General features: G+C 34.1%; 1 protein-coding gene across 1 annotated transcript in view; it reads right to left on the bottom strand.

Annotated features, from left to right (window-relative positions):
* Positions 1-20,934, bottom strand: part of LOC146540187 (protogenin A-like) — a 93,577-nt gene that overhangs the window by 36,529 nt on the left and 36,114 nt on the right. Inside the window, exon 2 of the mRNA XM_085207986.1 lies at positions 5-170. Within this exon, the coding sequence (XP_085064112.1) occupies positions 5-170 (166 nt within the window). The remainder of the gene's footprint in view (positions 1-4; positions 171-20,934) is intronic.

The raw sequence follows: 20,934 nt of genomic DNA on the forward strand, positions 1-20,934 counted from the left end.
GTACCTCTTCGAACTAACTTCCTCATTCCCCTTCCTCCACGTAAAAAGTTTCGTCTTCGCCCCATCATCATCAATGAGGGGTGGCGGTCGCCGGACTTGAACCCGCAACCCCGGTATAGAGCACGGCAGCGAGGCCGCGCGAGATGCCCGCGACCATGTTATAGGGACATCTGTGGAATGACAAATATTACAAAGTTATGGCACATTATATTTATTTTTATTTTTTCTTAGCTTCACGCTGTACCCCACATATAGTAGTTTAAACAGAGGAAATCTAGTATTAGGCACTACGTCCCCTAAACATTGCTCTTTTATTTGTCCATTTATTATTAGTATATTAACCATAATTCATTTATTATTTTTATATCAAACTGTACCTAATAATATCGGAATTCATAGAAATTTAGATAAAATATTTGTACATCCATTTTTTACATTTAAAGATTAAATTGGATTTATTAAACTATTTTTATTATCTACATACCTTAACTAACACATACTTATAATATATAATTATAGCATACCTTTGCACAGGATTTCACGTTCTATAAATATTATAATACTCACAGTATAGTGGCCGCACCTCAGGAACAACATCCACCTCAACAGCCTCACTTTGATATCTGACATATTTTATCTGGAATGAGCTTTGAAACTAAATGCTACAAACTTTTCTCAATGTTGAAATGTTTCTGTGATTTTCAGTACTTACTTTTAATTTGGAACTGAGTTAGTAAATTTATACTTAATATTATAAAGCTGAAGAGTTTGTTTGGTTTAACACGCTTATCTAAGGAACTATAAGGTAGAGTAAAAAAAAATTTAGAAATAAGTATTATTGAGGATGAATTTGGGTTACATATTATTAAGTAAGTAATTTCCTTAGTTTTTTATTCTCTATATATTTTTTATTTTCTATATCCCGCTCATAGCACGGTGAGCAGATTGACCTTGATGAGGTTTTTGTCTTATCACCAGGGTAAAAATACAAAACACAGTCGCACGTTAGTGCCCCTGCATGATGTAACTTAGATATTTTCATTTATTATTTAATTAGATAAATCAACCACAGGGACGAAGCCGCGAGCAAAAACTAGTGTATTAAGAAATCTGTTCCTTATATTCTTAATTATCGCGTAAAATCTAAAGAATTTATAACTTTATTACAAATATACATTTAATGAAGATCTTTGACGATAACAGCTCATTATCAACACAAAATGTTATTCAAAATATCCCACTTTGTTCTTCATTCATACTCCACTGAGCAAAGGGAATCGTATAATTGACTGGATTATTATAATTTCTTTATAATAACACCAGTTTTTTTATAACTTTAATACAATGTATATAAATTGGATACAGTGTGGAGATAAAAAAATATAAGTTATTGTAGATATTATATATACATATGTACCAGCATGTAAATCTCTTTCAATATAAATAAGACTTAAAATTAGACACTTTACATAAAAGAGGATTTTTCTTAATTATAGAATTACATAAATGTTTTTTTTATCCCATACAATAATTAAGCACACCTTATTTTACGAGTCCACGAGGCTAAACGTATCAGTAAATAGTCCATTTACATCAAAATATTAGTATATATTGACCTTAATTTGTTTAAATATTACGTCCCAGAAATTCTTTTGAACATGCGCAACATCAGGAACGTCAAATAATGTAAAAAATATTATATTCATTTGTTTTTTCTTTACGAGCACGCTGTTTCCCGCATATAGTAGGATAGGCCGAGGGAACCTAGTGTTAACACACTTGGTTCCCCAGGCACCAGTCAATTTTCGAGGAATGATGTTCTGAGTGGCGGCGCTCAACGCCGCAGATAACGAATAAGTATAAAGTTATTCATTCATTAATTAATGACAGTATCGAACACCATATTCGTATGTAGTAAATGCTGGTCAAGGCTACACACGTCTTTGTCCCACTCACCTCAAATATCTTGCCTCTCTGTTCCACTATGACCACGTGATTACATTTGGTACGATTATTTAGTACTTAAGTTACTTTAAATTGTAATATATTTCTTAAATATTGTAACAAGGCAAAACTCGGCGTTGAGCTCCACCACTCAAAAAGCATTATCTCGAAAATTCGTCAGAAAATAGAGAACAGAAGTGTCTTTATGGAAACAGGTTTCTTCTAGTTCTGCTTTTAATTGTGAGCTAGCTCTACGCTTTTCCACACCTAGCAGAGAAGACAGAGGGAACATAGTATTTTGCCCCATTTGAGAAACATTGCATGTTAAGTAGGGAACCTTCCTAATTTTCTGACCCTTGCATATTTAAGAGGCTTCGCAATAAGTATAAAATAAAATATAATTATATGTATGTAAGTACAAGTGTATGCTCCGATACACTTGCCTCGTGCTCCTCCGGAATTGAATCCGCGACCTTCATATTAACCAAAATAATGAATGTATAATGTTGTCAAATGTTATACCCACTCGGGAGGTATTGTCATTGTCCTGGTATGGGTAATTTCTAGTAGGTACTTGAGAAACAAAGAGTTGAGTTGAGTTGCTAAGTGACTGAGAGACAACGATAGCCAGAGTAGATGAAACTACTATGCGTAGAATTTACTTTGGGTAGGTTAGTAGAGTGTAAGGCCTATACTCCCTAATCTACCTAGGTTAGAGAGTATAGAGGAGCACTGAGAAAGGTTTTTCCGAAATTCCTACCGGAACGGGAAATCCGGAGCCTTCCATGTTACATCTTAAAGTCCACGCAAACAAAATATCGGACGACGACCAGTTTTTATAAATTACTACTTATTAGAAATTTATTTCACAACCGTCACTTCAGTCGGTTTCCCCCAAATGTAATGGTAATGTCAACATTAAATATTCATTATATAAATGTTACACGTATCTCTCGTTACATAAGCGGTTAAAGTCAAAAACTTTGAGGAAATCGTAGAGAAAGGTACAGAAAATAAAGAATAATAAATCACCAGCCTAGCTAGCACAGTAAAAAGGTAGCCAGCGGGAACCCAGTGTTAAGGCATTTAGTTTCCCACTTTGTCTTATAAACAGAGCGATGCGAGTTTCTAAATTATATTCTACATTTCTAGATTATAGATGCATTAATTTCTTAATTGCGCTGTGAGAGCGTCAAATCCAGGCGAAGTTATTGTTGCCATAATATAAAGAACATCGTATTAAGTTATATCATACGTATATAAAGTATTTCCTTTTCATAGAAAGTACTTGTCTCCCCAAAGCTGTTTTTTTACCCTTCGGCATTCAACCCTCGAAATCAACCCCCGAGGCCCGAAGTTACAGGACTTTACTTAATAACGTTAAATATAGCAAATCACATGCAATTTACAATAAGTTTTTATATTTTTTCTTCATATCTGTAGAATTAAATTGTTTCTAATGTGTAATTAACTATAATGTATAAAAGATGGAATTCAACGCTGCTTTGACCTTGTTATGAGGGCGAGGAAATGAAAAATGGCGCAGCAGGACAACAACTTACTATAAACTTGATGGCTGTGAATGCGATTCCTATTCGAATGAACAATATTATGTATTTTCATTTCCCTTGCTATGCTCTGGTAAGCAAAACTCGGTGCTGAGTTCCTACGCTTATCACGCGATGTTTCTTAAATTAAAAACCTTAATACTATTTTCCCTATCCCTAACCCGCTATGCGTAAAAAAACGTGAAGCTTATTCTTTACAATCACAATTATTATATCCTTAACGATTCATCTTAAATCCCTTGACCTTCATAGGGCTTAAAGGTCAGGGGAAATAACGTAGGGGAGTATCGGAATGCATCACGTGGCTACGAGGAGGAAATTGTGCTGCTTTTTACTAATGTTAAGTATTTATAATATAAATTTAAGTATTTTCGTTGTGAAGGCAGAGATAACTTAGTGATGATTCACTCTGTTTTCGTAGACCTTATGGAAATAACCCTAATAAAATAATGAAAGTTGTATAATTATAACATAAAATACATTCGAAGTGCAGCTCTTTACGCAGACACATCGTGTGACAGTCTTTAGCCCTTCTCGATTAATGTATTTTGAGCAATTAACTCTATAGTATATGAGTCTTCGATGGTTGGATCATATAAAACAAAAACAGTTTTTTAAATTTGAACTAGTAATTCCGGAAATTAGTGAATTCAACCAAACTCTTTATAAATATTACTATAGACACCTCATTTTAAATACAATAAAAAAATAGCTGTATCCATCCAAAATTAAAATAGTAAAAAATACAGAGCGTAATATTACATCACTCCTTCTCTATAAACATTAATACTGGTTATGTTTACATGAAAATAAAAACTGGCTTAGTAATAATTTATATGATTTCACGAATTAAACGTCGTAGCTCCTTAAAAGCTAAATTCAAATACATAATTTAGATTTCCCCCGACGCGGTACACCCTCACGTAGTGACTACACACGTTATACATTTGTATGAACTATATGTATATAAATTTGTAGATGTATACTGTATACAGTTTATAGCTCTGTTGCATACTGGTACTCCTATCCTCCTACTGGATCCTACCTACTGGAACTGGTAACGAGACAAGGCGTTGTGTCTTAAAAACTGCCAAATAAAGTACATACTACTACGTATATTATACAGCATAAAGTTATTTTTAGGTGAAAAGTGAAAATGTATAGGTATTCCTATAATAATAATAACACCATTACAAACCTATATTTGTAGTTCATTTGAGTCTCAATGGGCGTTCGGTCTCGTACATAACCGATTTTATTTATATTAGTGAAAGCACATAAAGACCAACCAAAAAGGAAATAGAGTCCAACTCTAATTTCTCCGCCCTCCAGTAACAAATCATACACAATTAAAAAAAACCAAAGTGTGTTACTTTATTGTGTAACTATAACAAAAAAATATTGTTGCCAAACGATTCCTTTCATATTATAATAACATAGCTATTGTTATATATCGAAAAATATGGTTTATTCGCAAGAAAATGGTCACGAAATAAAACGTATGGAACGAGATTCTTATATTAGTTTAGTTCTATATATTAATTCTGACAGCTGTTACAGATAATAGTCCTTGGAACTTAGTAACGCCTTTCTTGGGAACACACCAAGGGTTTTCTTATATATTTTTACAAATTTTTGCCCGCGACTTTGTCTGTACGGTCGAATTGAAATAATGGAATGTGTATATTAGATACACAATATAAGTGCAGGTGTGCATTACAAGTGAGGTAACGCAGACCACAGGTGTTGTGGTTTATATTGGGAAGATTAACATCATGTCACATATTCTTAAGTCAAGATAAATGGACTATATTATTATTATACTGGGTGTTTTCATTTCCCTACTTTAATGACAAAGTGCGGCGTTAAGTTCCTTTATCTAATATGCAATGTTTTTAAAATATATGGAAATTACGTTCTTTTTGTCCTAAAAAAAGTAAATAATGCGTTAAAATAAAAGTTCTAGTATATTTTTGTTTCTTTACGCTGTATTTGCATATAGCAGTAGTTAAGACACTCTGTTCCTCTAGCAACCTCTTTGTCTTTTTATCACAGCGAGAGAACAACTTATTCTCTTAAGTACGAATTGAACCCAAAACCGTCGTGTTTATAGTCAGAGGCTATAAACACGGCCCTACGGCTCAATCCATACAACTCTTTATAAGCTTATATTAGTGTTAATTTATAGCATAAATATACATACATATTTTTTTATATCGTCACTTTGCCTAATAAGACTTAGAAAATATTAATCTCTCTCTTATATTGTGAAAAAGCTGTAAACTGGAACTACTAAACATTTTTTCTAGCTTCACGTTTTATCCCGCTCATAGTAGGGGAAGCAGAAGGAACCTAATGTTAAGACACTTTCGTTTCTCAACGCCGCGCCTTGCCTAGTTACCAAAGCGAAGAAATTTATATACCAAATATTTAATTCCCCCGAATGGGGACCGTACCCACGACCGTACAGTCGCACGCTGCTGCGTCACAACGGCTTCATTAAAAATAAAGTACAAAAAACTATATTCCTAAGAACAACACAAAGTAAAACTCCACAGTGTCAAAGGACTAGAAGTAAGTACGTACGGAATCTAATATTATATTAACTTTTCACATTCGAGAGAAGTTATCAGCATATGAGATGTAAGAGCGAAACCTTATGAAGTTAGCGGAAAGTTGTTTAGGAAAAATAGAAGTTTTTTTAGAGGCCGTCTGGTTGTAGGTTTGATTCGCGCCCATAGGAATGATTTAATTGACGCTTTCATTTCCTTCTTCTGGTAACAAGACAAAGCGAGACATTATGTTCTATTTTTTAAGAAAAAAAACTCGCCTAAGGTAGACTACTCCACAGTTGCGTGGCGTGAAAGGAAGATCCTACAAAACACGTACTATCTCGAAAATTGAGTAAAAAGATCTCCCACCATTTTATTTACACTTTTATTAATTCTAGAATACCAGTCTGCCCTGCTATACGGGAAAAAGATTTATTTACATTAGTAATAAAGCTTATATCTATAAAATAGCCAAAATTTCGTAAATTATTTACTTTATGTTGACTTTATCTCAAGAATAGGACGAAATACCTAAAAGTTCGAATCTTCAGAAAGCTACCTTTCAAAAGAAAATTAAAAGTAAAAAAGTGAAAGTAAACTGATGGAAGTTATTCGATACCAAAAAAATAATGAAACATCCGATTTTTATTCCATTATTCTTTGTTTTTATCCAAACCAGTCTTATAGTATTGTTAATTGTATAAGGGATTCAATTTCCTCTTGAAGCATAATTTTGTTTATATTTTTTTAGCTTCACTCACTATCCTGCATATAGCAGGGTAGGCCGAGGGAACCTAGTGTTAAGACACTCATTTCCTATTAACATACTTCCGTTCTGCTCTTTCCCCCGAATTCCCGAGGTGAAAATGTGTGAAGTGAAGGAAAAATAAAATATTAAATTTTATCACGCATATAAGACAGGCAAGAAGAAACTCAAGATACTTCGTCACCTAATCTCCGCCCAATTTTCGAGACATTGTATGTTGAGTGAGGGAACTCAACGCTACTCTTTGTCTAGTTACCAAAGCGAGTTACAATTAGACGTTGTGTCGTTGCTCCAAGAAAGTCTCCAACTCACTTTATTTCCCATTTCCCAGCCTCGTTCTATAGAAATAACTAAATATCTTAAAAGCGTATCAAACAAGATTTCAACTAGAAAATAAATAAAAGAAAAGAAATTAAACAGTCCTCTACACTAAACCTTTTAGTTAAAATACCAGTTGAGGTCTTTAAGTTAAAAGCTTCATGTTAACTTGCAGTTAGCTGTCCTGCATCACTATAATTAAACCGTTAAGTTAAATATATAACGATTTGACTTATACTTAAACCTGATGACATATCTTGAAGGTTCAAGTATAGAGGACGCCATTATGGAAGTGAAGTTACAAATGTATATCAGTTAAGAGGTAAAATGGATAATAAGAAACTTTAAAGTTAATGGGAGACCGTCGTGGCGTAGGAGCACAAGCGTGACTAAACGCGATGGTTGTAGATTCTGAAATATTTCATACATATATTTCGCGAAACGCGGCGTTAACTACCGCCACTCAACACGCGAGTAAAGCTAAAGAAATGATCGATATGAAAGTTCATCATTTTTTTTAATATTTTGGTATCTTTAGCTTTAAAAATGTTAAAACGATATCCATTCCTGTTCCTTTCCAAACAGAAGAGCGCTCCGAATAAGTTTTAAAGCTTCGTAGTAATAGTGGTCATTGCAACTGGTCAAGTTAGAAAGGAATATTGAATGCACGCCGCACCTAGGGCTACCTATTTAAACAAATATATATTTCCTATATCATTTTCAAGGATTTTTTTTAGTTTCACGCTGTATCTTGTGTATAGCGGGTACGCTGCGGGATGCCGCGGCTGTAAACAAGGCAGTTGTCGGTTCGACTCCCACTTAGGGGAATGAATTATTTTTCAGATCAAAATATTCTTTATTTAAATAGACTATAAAATATGTTTTTTCTCTTGTTCTGGAAATAAGACAAAGTGCGGTGTTAAGTTCGCTGCTCAACGCGCAACGCCTCCAAGATTTGGTAAGTCACGGAGCATCTTAACACTGATTTACCTCTGCCTACCCTTAGAGACAGTATTAACAGTATCTATACTAATATTATAAAGTTGGAGAGTTCCCTTGATTCAAAGCTTTAATCTCAGAAGCGGCTCGTTCAAATTTAAAATAATCTTTTCGTGTTAAATAGCCCGTCATCGTGGAAGATATACTACATTACGTTTATCACCTCAAGAACTTAGAACGAAACCTATATCATACATGACGAAGCTGCAGCTTAAAGCTAGTAGAATTCAAAATTACTAAAATATATTCCAAAATTACCCATCATAGCCAGCCCTAGCGACACTCAATAAATTCCTGCCGCTCCCAGAGCGAGACAGCGCACAAACGCCGTACGTGCGAGCGAGACGGACGCTGACCTACATCAATAAGTGAACATTTTGCAGGAATGCAACTCGTACCTACATACATACATATTTATGACATCCTGCACATAACTGTTGAACTATCAGAACCTATTTTCTTAGGTTCTCATGGAATATTCTATAGGAATTCTATAGAACGGTACTGCCATTTAATACTTGGAAGGATCGCAGCAATGATCGAATTTAGAATATTTAGCATTTATACTTTGTACGATAAAATAAATTTGTTCTATCTAATAATATATATAGATAATAAGTGATCGCGGCACAGTGAATAAGTGTTTGACTGTAATTTATGAAAACCTAGTATTAAGATACTCCATACCCCGCTTTCCGCCGAATTCTCGAGTCATTGTATGTTGAATGGCGGAACTCAACGCCGCGCTTTGCCTCAACACCAAAGCCAAGTAAAATACTTTCATTTATCCGGTAATCGGTATGTTAAAGTAAAGTTTGGAATTAAGTTTCACCATCCGTTGGAGTGATTTACCGATAGATTGTCTCTGTTTTTAACGTAAAAAACGCAAGTGTAATATAAAAGTTTGTAGGGCGGTCGTGGGGAACGAAGTGTTTTAACACTAGATTCTCTCTACTTCCCCTGCTATAGGGGTAACAGCGTGAAACCATTTTCTAAGATATTAGGTACTATATTTATTGTAATCGTCTCAGACATTCTCTTACATAATTATTAACATTATCTTTCATTTCTTTGCCAACATTGTTATCAAAGGCAACGGTCGTTACAAGTTCAACGTAACGGAATCCGTTACTAACAATTTATATGGTATTTTTTCTACTTTTCCGTTTGCATTCCATATTTTTTTCAACGTATCAACGTGTAAGTAATTTCCGGTCATTAAAACCGCTGATTAAAAAAATAACTGGCTTCTGGGAAAGTGTAAATCCGTATACATATATTATACCTTTTAAAGGTTGTGGATTCGCTATTCGCATTTTGTTGGTAAAAATTAGTAAAGATTGTTTTATAGTAGGTAGGTTTTTAGACCCCATAAGGTCCGAAATGTTAATTAAAAATTACATATATAGAATTTTAGTTAAATGTTGATTAATCAACATTTCATAAATATAGATATTTGAAATAAAAGAAGACGCTTAAAAATCGTTTTTATGTAGTTTAAAATATTTTAATATATATTTATACAATTTACAAGATAAATTAAGAAAATCTTAAACCTAACTGTCTAATTAAATCATATATTATACTTTTTATAAAAAAATTGAACACACTACAGTACAGAGAGCCAGTCATGTCACTACACTACGATGGCGTTAAAAAGTCGTTCTTAGGAAACAATATGAATCAACTGCACCGTGTAAGGCGTGTCGCATCATACAGTGCATTAAGTTGCAATACGATGACGTAATGTCTTCTTGCTAATATAAAGTGAATCTTTATAGTATTACCTTCACGTTGTATAACGGATATAGCAGGGTAGGTGGAGGGAAGAGAGACCGAAATAAAGAGAACCTTTGAAATATTCAATTTTATTAGGTACATCACGAAAGTAACATAGATGAGAAAATAAATAATTGTGTAGTACAAGCGGGCGAAGCCGAAAGCACGTCGCTAGTATAATATATAATATAATATTTTCCTATAATAAGTATATATCTGAACACAGATAGTAAAAGTCTAACTGACACCGCCTACTATAAAGATAATTAGTTTCTATGCGGAACTTATGTTTTTTTTAATTCTGATAAAATAGGAGAGAGTTGTGTCACGCATTTTCACTCTCTATCAACAAACACCATAGTTTAGTTAAACACTCTAATCTCGGGAACTCTCGAGCTCGAGTTGAGAAAATCTTTTTGGTTACCTTGTTTGAGGTACCTGTGGGCAGGATTATCTCCCTTACCTACTTAGAACGAGTCATGTCATAATGTCATAAACAACTCTCTTTGGTTTTTTCTAAGCTGACCGCCCCAGGACAAAGCTGCAGATAAAAGCTAGGAAGACATAGTATTGTGCATTAACACAATCGTGCGACTGTAAACACCTCGGTTGTGGGTTCGATTCATACTCGAGGAAATGAAAAAAATATTTTTTCCATTTCTTTGCTCTGGTAACGAAAGCGCATTGTTAAGTCTGTAATATACCTCAAGAATTCAGCGGAAAGTGGTGAAAGTAAGTATCTTAATGGGAACGGAGTGTCTTAACAATACGTTCCTAAAGTCGCCCTGTCTACCCTACTACGTGCCTACTACGTGCGTGATACAGCGGGTAGCTAAAAAATGATATATTTATAACCTTTGTTATCTCTGTATGGGTAAAATGCGTGAAGATTGAAAAAACAAATAGCGTGTTGGGCGGTGGTCCTCATCACATTAGCATCAACCAGACCGTTACCGACATCAAAGGCAACATAATTATATCTACAATAATTATATTTATTACATAATTAACCTTTTAATTAAAATATTAATTACAATTTGTTGAAAGGCTGTAATTATTCTATCTCTTATAATAATATAATACCCACTTAGGAGCACGCAACTTTCACGTAATTTAAAATCTACAATTGTGTTTATTACATTTTTTTCACGTCTTTCCTGCTTCGTGTGGGGTAAAATGAAGTCGGTGATATTCTTTTATTTCCATTTCCTGCTCATACTAGATATAGAGCGTAGATTTCGGTACTTGAGGCCGCAAATTGTCTTACAATGCTAGAATAAAGCTTGCCTACACTGAATCATCATGCTATCTTTAATGATTTGCATAAAATCATAACATAGAAGGAAATAGAAGGAATCTAGTATTACATTACGGGCCTCACTTCCCGAATTTCAAGACCTTTTGCGTTAAGTGTCGAAATTCAACGGTGCGCTTTGCCTATGAAAACTATGAAATAGAAATATCCAACCACCGCGTTCATATGCAGATGATGCTCCACTGAGCCAATATTTGATTATTACATCTAGCACGCACCATCTGTAAGACGAGTCAAAATAAAAAAAAGGTTCCCGCTGTATCACCACTGTTACCCTACCATGACTACCTTTTTTCAACAGTTTTTAAGTGGCCAAGGTCATTTCTGACTGTAGGTACAGGGTAATACGATGGCACAGATATATACTATAGACGTTCCTCAATAAATAGATAAACATATATTATATTTTGTCAATTGGTACCTGTAGTTCCTGAGATTAGCGCGATCAACTAAACAAACTCTTTAGCTGTATAATATTCGTATAGATAAAAATAGGAGTGTAAGTAAATATTTCGTAATATTTCCAGTTCAGATCGAGGGTTCAAAATTCAAATGTATTAAAACGATGACGCCATCACGGAAGATGACGTCATACGTGCATTGTAATTTAAACTGTTGTTGTGGTATTTATATTGAAAGCGATCATTTATATGAAACACACTCGTAGCTTGAATACTTAGTTAATATACTTTTCTTTGTCTTTTTATCATGGTGCAGAGTCAGATAACACAAAGTACGTACGGCGTTAGGTTCCGCCAGTAAACATACGATAACTCCAAACTGGGAGGATAAGGGGACCTTTGTGTCTTAACAATATATTGTTAATGTCTTGGTGGATGGACGCGACGAATGTATTTAATTTCATTGCCTCACTCTCGTTACAAGGCAAAGCGCGGCGTTAAGTTCCGCCCGTCAATAGCGGCGCAGGCAGAGTACCTAGTGCTAACAGTTAAGACACTACATTTTCCACGTCCCACTCAATATTCGTTTTGAGTGGCGGAAATCCAACACTCGCTTTCTTCACAGGAGCGGGAGAAAGATAATAATGTAAATAGTATCGGTTCTCCGCATGGGGATCGAACTCACAACCAACAAGGAAGGAAATCGAACTTACAGACAGGTCATTTAATATTATTTGTAACCGACTTTTGTAAAAGGAGGCTCTCAATTCGACAGTATTTTTTTATGTTTGTTACCTCAGACGTTTCGGCTGTATGCATCGATTTTGATTGTTTCGATGATTGAGACTTGATGATTCTTTTTTTATTTGAAAGCTGGTGCACACCGCGAGCAATACAATTTTAACTTGGACCAGTTCTAACGAATATATCCATCACAAAATTATAAAAGTTTTATATATGCATAGTTCATATATAACAATAACATTATTTAGGAGCACTGTAGAGACGTCAAAAGGAAACAAACAATCACTTTCGCGTTTATAATATCAATTAGGGTATTATTCAACAACATTGTAACACATTCATGTGACATATAAGGCGCGGCGGAAGTCATAGAGGCGGCGCCAGGCTATATTTAATATAACTAATAAAATGTAAATAAATCGTACGTATTTTATTATTTTTAGATCAACGCACAGTTTTTTCTTATTGCCAGAGCAAGGAAGTGAAAATAATTCATTATTTCGATAAGGAATCGAACCTACAACCGTCGTGTTTATAGTCAGACACTTCGCCGATGACACAAAGGCCTTAAAATAAAACCAGTGATGTATAACAAACTTTGAACTGGTAATAAACGACTAACACAGGCATTCACTTCCCGTCACAATATATCAAGAAAGGAATAAACGTAATCCCAATTGACGTCACGCCGTTGACGTGACACGCGTACGGTATGTTTTGTTGCCGTCACGGCGTAGTAGTTAGACTAAAATTCTATTCTCGTTTTTTTAGCTTTACTACTATAGATTGTATAAATTGAAAAAAAAAAATTCTTCAACCGGTGATCGAATCTGCTACCACCTAGACACTTCCCTACTGGATCAAAACGGCGGCGCTAATGGGAAATATTCCATTAAATTAAAATACTTAATTAAATATTTTTTACAGACCTTCCATGGATATCTTAATTATTTCTAAAGTAATTATCTTGATACAGAACTTGAAAATAAAACCATTATAAAATGTTATATTCTATAAAAAAAATATAATAATTAATTTATGAGATAACTTAATGATCTACTTATATTTCTGAGGCTGTCGTGGCGCAGCGGCACAGAGTTTAAATAAGGTTGCAGGTTCACTTCCCTCTTAGTGAATGATTATTTAAATCCCTTGCTCTAGTTAAAAGACAATGTGCGGCTTTGATGATTTGATTCAACCGCAATTAAAGCGTAGAAAAATAAGTGTTGAAATATTTTTTTACCTTTTTTTATTCTATAACTAAAAATGTATAAAACCTATAAATTTGTAGAGACGCGAAAGATGTTTAAGAGGTGCAGATTCAAATCTTACTCTATTTCAAGTTTTATACATTTTAAAAATATATATAGAAAAAAATTGTACTAATTAATGGGCGCTAGACAAACAAATTAAAAAAAATACAGCCTTACAACTCAGTCTTCTCGAGCATAACTCATTAACTCTCTTTTATAGAATATTATAATATATATTTACATTATTACTTTGCTTACAAATGATCTAATTAATTTTGTTATGGTATATTTTTTTTAGTTTAATAATTTTAATTGCAAAAATTGTTATTCTCAAGTGTCTTTAATCTTAATCCTTAAAGTAAATTTTTAATTAATGTTACCTTCTGACAGTGATTTGTTCTTTAAAATTTGTCCTATTTATTAAATTTCGAAAATAGAGGAAAACAGTACTGAAAAATAGAGGAAGAAAGAAAATGAAAAGCGTGAGGATCCCCCGAAGGACATTTATGAAGAAGTTGATGACAGTGGGCGAAGTGGCAGATACAATGGCGTTTGGCAATCCGTTGTGGCTACCCTGCTAGGGTTAGAGCATGGAGCAAAAAAATACAATAAATGATATTATGGGGTGTCTTAACACTATGTTTTCTCTGCTTATATTTATCTTAATTAGGATTTTATAAAAAAATAAAAATAAACGAGTGGATATTGCTATTGATATTGATAACCTATTATGGTTCTACCATCGCGATCAGCTAATCAATTTCACTCATACGCCAGTAACACTACAATGACGATATGCAAGACAAAATAAACGACATTTTTCTCTACAGACTAAGTACAGTTACAACTTGCCATATAAAAAAAATAATACATAACAAAATACATTATGCATATTTGAAACCTAGAAATATGAAAACTTTTTATAAATAGAACTGGAGCATCATATTGTAAGGCAGACAGACAGACACCTATTCATTCTATATAGATACTGAATGTTATCGTGAATCAGGCTGTAACTTGCGTACGCGCAGACAAACTACTGTCGTTACATAACGAACTATTGAAAAGGTAACCCACCGTTTAAACACTGTTTTATATTTGCTGCCCAGTTTTGAGACATGGTAAGTTGAGTGGCGGAACACAACACTGCGAATTATCTTCTTCATCTTAGTTTCATTTTTGCTAGGGCTGTCGTTGCCATTTGAGGTTTAGTGAGACTAGATAGGAGAAATATAAAGTATACAGAAAAATACGCCATTAAAGACGAATTTGGAATTAAATCTACGACCATCGGTCGTACAATCGAATAAACTTCCTATAGGACGATAGCTTCATATCGACGTAGGCGTGGGCCTTGTTCCGCATAAGATAGTTTCTCACTTCTTCGTTTAAGCTCCTCACATTTTGCCCATTTTTCGAAAGAGTAAAAATAAATAATTTCCTCGATCGGGACTCGAATGCACAGCAGTCACTTTTACAGACTGAACAACCACGGGGCAACGACTACTTCAAATCTAATTAAAATAAATGATATAGCTTTAAATATATAATATATTTCATACAAATTTTCCATCCAAGTACCATTATAATTCTAGTATTGTTCAATTTAACGAGCTCATATGTATTTTTCCTTTAGCAACGTTGTTTGATGAATTTCATTAAAAGTTTTCAGAAGTTCGCGAGTTGGGATATAAATTAATATAATTTGATAGCTTTGTTATTGATAGAAATGCCCATATTTAAAGTTATACGCGTATACTAATATTACAAAACTGAAAAGTTTTTATTTGTTTGACCGCTCGAATCGAACCCACAATCGTCACGTCTACATTCGGACGCTGTACTACGCTACAACTGTTGTATTAGTTTAACAATGTGCTGAGAATGGAGAATTGAGTGATCGGTCACTAATGCGTACGAATCATGCCTACAGGTACAGATGAAAGAGATGAGAGAAAAAATGTTTGCTATAAGGAATTGAAGAATTTCTTTATTGAATTTAAAAGTCAGCCAAGTGCGAGTCGAACTTGCGGGAAGGATTTCTTACCATTATCTAAGAAAACTGCTAAAAGGTAGGCTAACTATCATGGTTCATGAGATACAGCCTAGGAAAAGACGGGCGGGCGGAGTCTCAGTAATTTGGGAACGAAACTCTAAAAATATTACTCGACTTATCTAAGGTAAAATATGGTAGTACACTTAAGTACGTAAAAATACAAAAAGAGTATCGAATGAAGGAAGTCATAATTCAGTCGCGGTAACATTATCACACAGTTGAGTTGGGTTAAGCTACTTTTACTAAAGTTAGAAGAAAATTAGTGTTCTTCACGTTTTGAAAGATAGTTTAGAAGACAATTACGATTTTAGTTGCTAAAATTATTGAGAAGCTTATAAAGGCTTTCTCTCGAATTCCATGGACATTTCGTATAGAACCTCTTTGTTTTTGAAAAAGCTTTTAATTGAACTGTCCACTGTTAACTGTTGACTTAATCACTAACCAACAAACCAAAAAACTACTATGGCATAGAAAAGTGGTCTCTGAATGTTCACGCGATGAGCATGGGTTCGGTTCCCACTCACTTTTGTTGACTTCCACCATAAAATACGAGGAGTGTCACAACACTAAGTTCCCTTTTCCTATCCTGCTATATGACAGTCGCAACACATCAAAGGGTAGGTTACAAAGTGAGTAACATCCAACATTTACAATTTAAGGCACGTGCGTCACCGGAAACGGAAGCGTATCCTATGTTTCATAAAGCGCCTAGGTCCTAGCTTAGTATTCTATCCGAGCTCGATCTAGACTAGTTCTTAGAACGTACACGTTCGTTCCTTTGAAATATGTTACACAGTTATTTATTGTGTTATATTACCTTCTGATGTTATGTCATGAAGCCGCCGTGGCGCAGTGGCGCAAACTCAATACTTTAAGCGTGACGGTTGTGGATTCGATTTCCACTAAACGGAACGAATTATTTTTTCACGCTCTAGTAACAAGACAAACCGCGGCATTCATTTTCGTTACGCAACACGCAATGTCTAAAATGGGTAACGAGGTGACTTAACACGAGGTTCCCTCTGCCTACCCTGCTATATACAACGTGAAGCTATAAAAAAATCATTACCATACAGCTGTTCCACCACCATTTTATGTCTCAATCTACTGTTACACTTACAAATAATAATTGCTATACAATTATGAAGAGATCGTCGATAATACGAACCCTTCAATGTGCTCATCGAATATTCAGACCGGAAGTAGCTAAGTGGGGGGGATGTGGGGGGTTTTCACGAGTCATCAAATTAAGAAGGGCTTACAGCAAGTGGTGGAAATATAGTATGGAACACGTTCTAGTATCTATGTTTTTGTCTATGAAGTATCCGTAGGTAATATCAATGTATGTCTAGAGCGATCATTGTGGGCCCGATTTCCACTAGAATGTTATTTTTATTTCTAAACAAAGTGGGATTAAACTGTTTTTTCACGTCAAAGTAAAAAAAAACTAAGGATTAATTTTTTACATTTTATATTCCCATACTTAAATTTTTATTATTATATTTTGTTAATTTACGAATACATGGTAGATTAATTTGTAATTTACTAAACTTGTTACTTCAATATATAATGAACGAAGGAAATTGTCCTAACGAGGTACAAAGTATCTTATCACAAGGTTCCCAGGTTCCGTCTGCCTATCCTGATATGTGCGGGATACAGTGCGAAGTTAAAAAGACAGTAATATACCTTATGTACCTACATAATTATAGTTAAATTTGACTGGTTCATTGATTAAGTAATTGGCATAGGAAATAAAGTTTAATAGTATATTGTTTCATTATTATTCATGTTTTTTTTATATTGTAATCTAGTAAAAATAATAGATGATAGCCAGTAGAACTAGAGGGATGCTAACATTTTAAATACTTATACATACTTCCGGTCTGAACACTTCCTTCTCCCTAATTACACGCAACATAACGAAATTGAAAATATACGATATTAATATTTTTGGAATAAGTAAATAAAAGTTCCTTTATCAGTTACAATTATAAAGAATAACATTCCATTTCATTGATATTTTATTAAAAAATCAAACACGTATAATATGAAACAATGGACAGATTACATAAGCAATAAAACCTAATCGCCGTCCGATGTCACATAAACATTTGTTACACCTGTCATAAAATAGGAACAAATACGAGTTTTGATGACATCCATTATTTCTAAATTAGTAACAATTAGAAATGGAGAGAGAGAGTTCACCACTAATTCACAAAAGGCAGTAGTTATTTCAATATACTGTAATTATATTTATTTGTTCTTTTACTTTAATTATGACCTCAGGAACTTATGTTTCAAATTATAAAATTCCTTTTGTATTTAAATAGTCTATATAACATCACGTCGGCCGTTTCGATATTGCCCACTGCATTTGCGGTCAGATCAATTCGGACACCTATAACACTTCATGTGTAATATAATACAACCTAGTGTTAAAACACATATCCCACCTTCCAATGAATTCTGGAGACATTGCCTGTTGAGTAACGGAACGCGCGAGGTAAAGGAAATATTTCATTTCCTCGAGTGGGATACGAACTCACAACCTGTAACGTTTACAGTCGACGACTGATCTCTAAAAGATATAAACAATAAAATGAAACGACCGTCCATTTTCATATAAATATTTGTTACACCTGCCATAAAGCCGAACAAACAGCAGGTTTGACGACAGCTTTTATTATTATTATATCGGGTTCGATGCCGTTACTACGAGATTTCCTTTATTACTCGCGGCCATAGAATATGCTTATAAAATAATTATAGGGTAGAGTTGTTTGGCGTATTCTCGGTATTAGAGTCAGGAATTCTAATTCAATGTACAATTTAATTAAAGCATATTAAAATTTAAAGTAACCAGATCTAATTTCTTCATTTCTAATTATTTTTGGCAAAGCCTTACATATAATTTTCAGAACGTCTTGGTGCAGCGTCTCAATGTCTGACTACAAAAGTGATGGTTGTGGCCGTGGTTTACAAATAGAAAATGGTAAAATTAAAGTAACTCTCTGTCTTTCAAGTGCTTACTTTGCTTTTTCTCCATAATATTATTTTAAATTTCTATACCGAGAAGACTTTATACAGCATATTTTGAATATGACAACCTTATTCTGTCAACAAAATCCCGAAACAGCTTCCACATATAAGCTCGAAAGCCTGAAAAATGCTAAAACACCGGTTTGAAGAGGCAAAAGCCTTTCGTCGAAACATTCGTCATTACACTCTAATATACTGTCATAATACTCGTGGCGAGACACTTTCTTACATAATGCTCCCTTGTGTCTCAAAATCCCTGAGAACAACTCTTGTTCTTGCAAGATATTGACATTTTAATGAAAATATATAAGGCTGTGTGCTGTTGTGAGTTCGATTCTTAGAGGAAATTATTGTAGTTCAATTATTTTTATTTCTCCGTCTCAACAACATTTTTTTTTATTATAGAAAAGAATATAAGAAATTCATTTTTATAAGTTAATTTAAAACTTTAATATTTAGAATAGCTCTAAAAATACTACCAATATTTAAAAAATAAGTACATTCCAATTCGGTATAACTTCAATACGTCGATGCGTCGATACATGAAAACGTGAAAAGCTATACGCTAACGTATCTCTACGGCTGTTGACCTCCCCAACCCTCGCTTGCACGCAACCTCGAAAATACGTTGTAAATTGTATACATGTTTATTTTTTTTTCAGATTCACGCTATATCTTGCATATGGTAGGGTAGACAGAGGGAACGTAAGTGTAAGACACTCCGTTCCCCATTTTCCGCTTAATTTTGTGAGGCATTGTGTTAAGTGGCGGAACTCAATTCCGCGCTTCGTCTTGTTACTAGATCGGGAAATTGGAAGTTTATATTTTTTCTTGAGTGGGAATCGAACTCACGACCATTGCGCTCACAATCAAACGCCGTGCAGCCATGTTTTAACGGTCAATTACACTTCTTTTAATCCTATGAGAATTAAATAACGTTTCTTATGTCAGTACATATTTGCGCACTTATATTTCACTCGCGAGAGTGATTACCGTGTAATAGAAACGCACGTTTATTTCGTTATTGTTGTTTATTGAAATATCTCGGTCCCACGGGAGACATAACGCTAGTGGGAGCTGCTCATATGTTGTAGATAAATTAAATTAGAAAACATTTTAATAAATATCCCTTTTTGGCACTATTTATGTTATTCAGTAACATTTATAACATTAGTAGGATAATATATATTTCAGTTAATTATACAAAATATTCTAAGAAATTAATTCCTCCCTAAATAAATAGGCCTCAACACGTTTTTAAATGCAAACACAAACGTTTTTCTACAGAAAAACAAGTTGACGTAAAGAAATATGGCAATTTTTTTGTCTTCAATACAATACTATAAAGTAAATATAACATAATATAAATATTTATTCACATGGCCGACACGCGCCGCGTCGCAAATAACTATTATAATTTAAAATGTACTGCATCACTCTTTTCTTTCTTTATCTTTTACGTAGTGAACGTTAGACGCTTCGCTCGTAATAATGGTTAACAAATTAAAAGCCAACGATGTTTTTTTAAATATTATATCCTAGCTTTAGATAGAATAAATAACTTATTGTACGCGGCGTTATTGTCCCACCGAACGCGCGATATTTAAAATTGAAATTTGTTATATCTTAAAATAAAATAAAAAAATAATAATGCGTGAAGTAAAACTTTATTATTAACAGATTATTAACATCGAATTTTGCTATAATATCGAAATTAATCTTATCTATTGGGCTTTATCCTGATTTCGAGTGGAGAGGATTGAGTATTAATATAGTAGCAGTAGGAGTGCCCTGTATGAGGCCGTCGTAGCGTCATGGGTTTGATCTTCACAAGGAGGAATGATTTTAGTTAAATTATTTTAATTTTCCCGCTCACTCAACACACATGCCTCCGAATCAGGTGGAAAGAGTGGGACGGAGTGCCTTAATTCCCCAAGTGGGAATCCAACCCACTACCGTCGTGTAGTGGTAGTGTACTGTACCACGACGGATTGAGTAATTAATATCTCAGTACACATATAATTTCAATACACTTAAAGCGTTATTAGTTGGAAGAGCAAATACAATTGTATTCACACGGGACAATGTATATCTCTAATTAGTAATTTATCTAGATTTATTTGGAAGCTCAAACGAATGTGGACTGAATCCAGGCTTTAGACAGACCTAACCTCATTGATCTCTCTAATTAGTT

This window comes from Heliconius melpomene, chromosome 3, assembly GCF_056956725.1.
Source record: "Heliconius melpomene rosina isolate 202511_hmr_F chromosome 3, ASM5695672v1, whole genome shotgun sequence".
NCBI classification, from domain to species: domain Eukaryota; kingdom Metazoa; phylum Arthropoda; class Insecta; order Lepidoptera; family Nymphalidae; genus Heliconius; species Heliconius melpomene.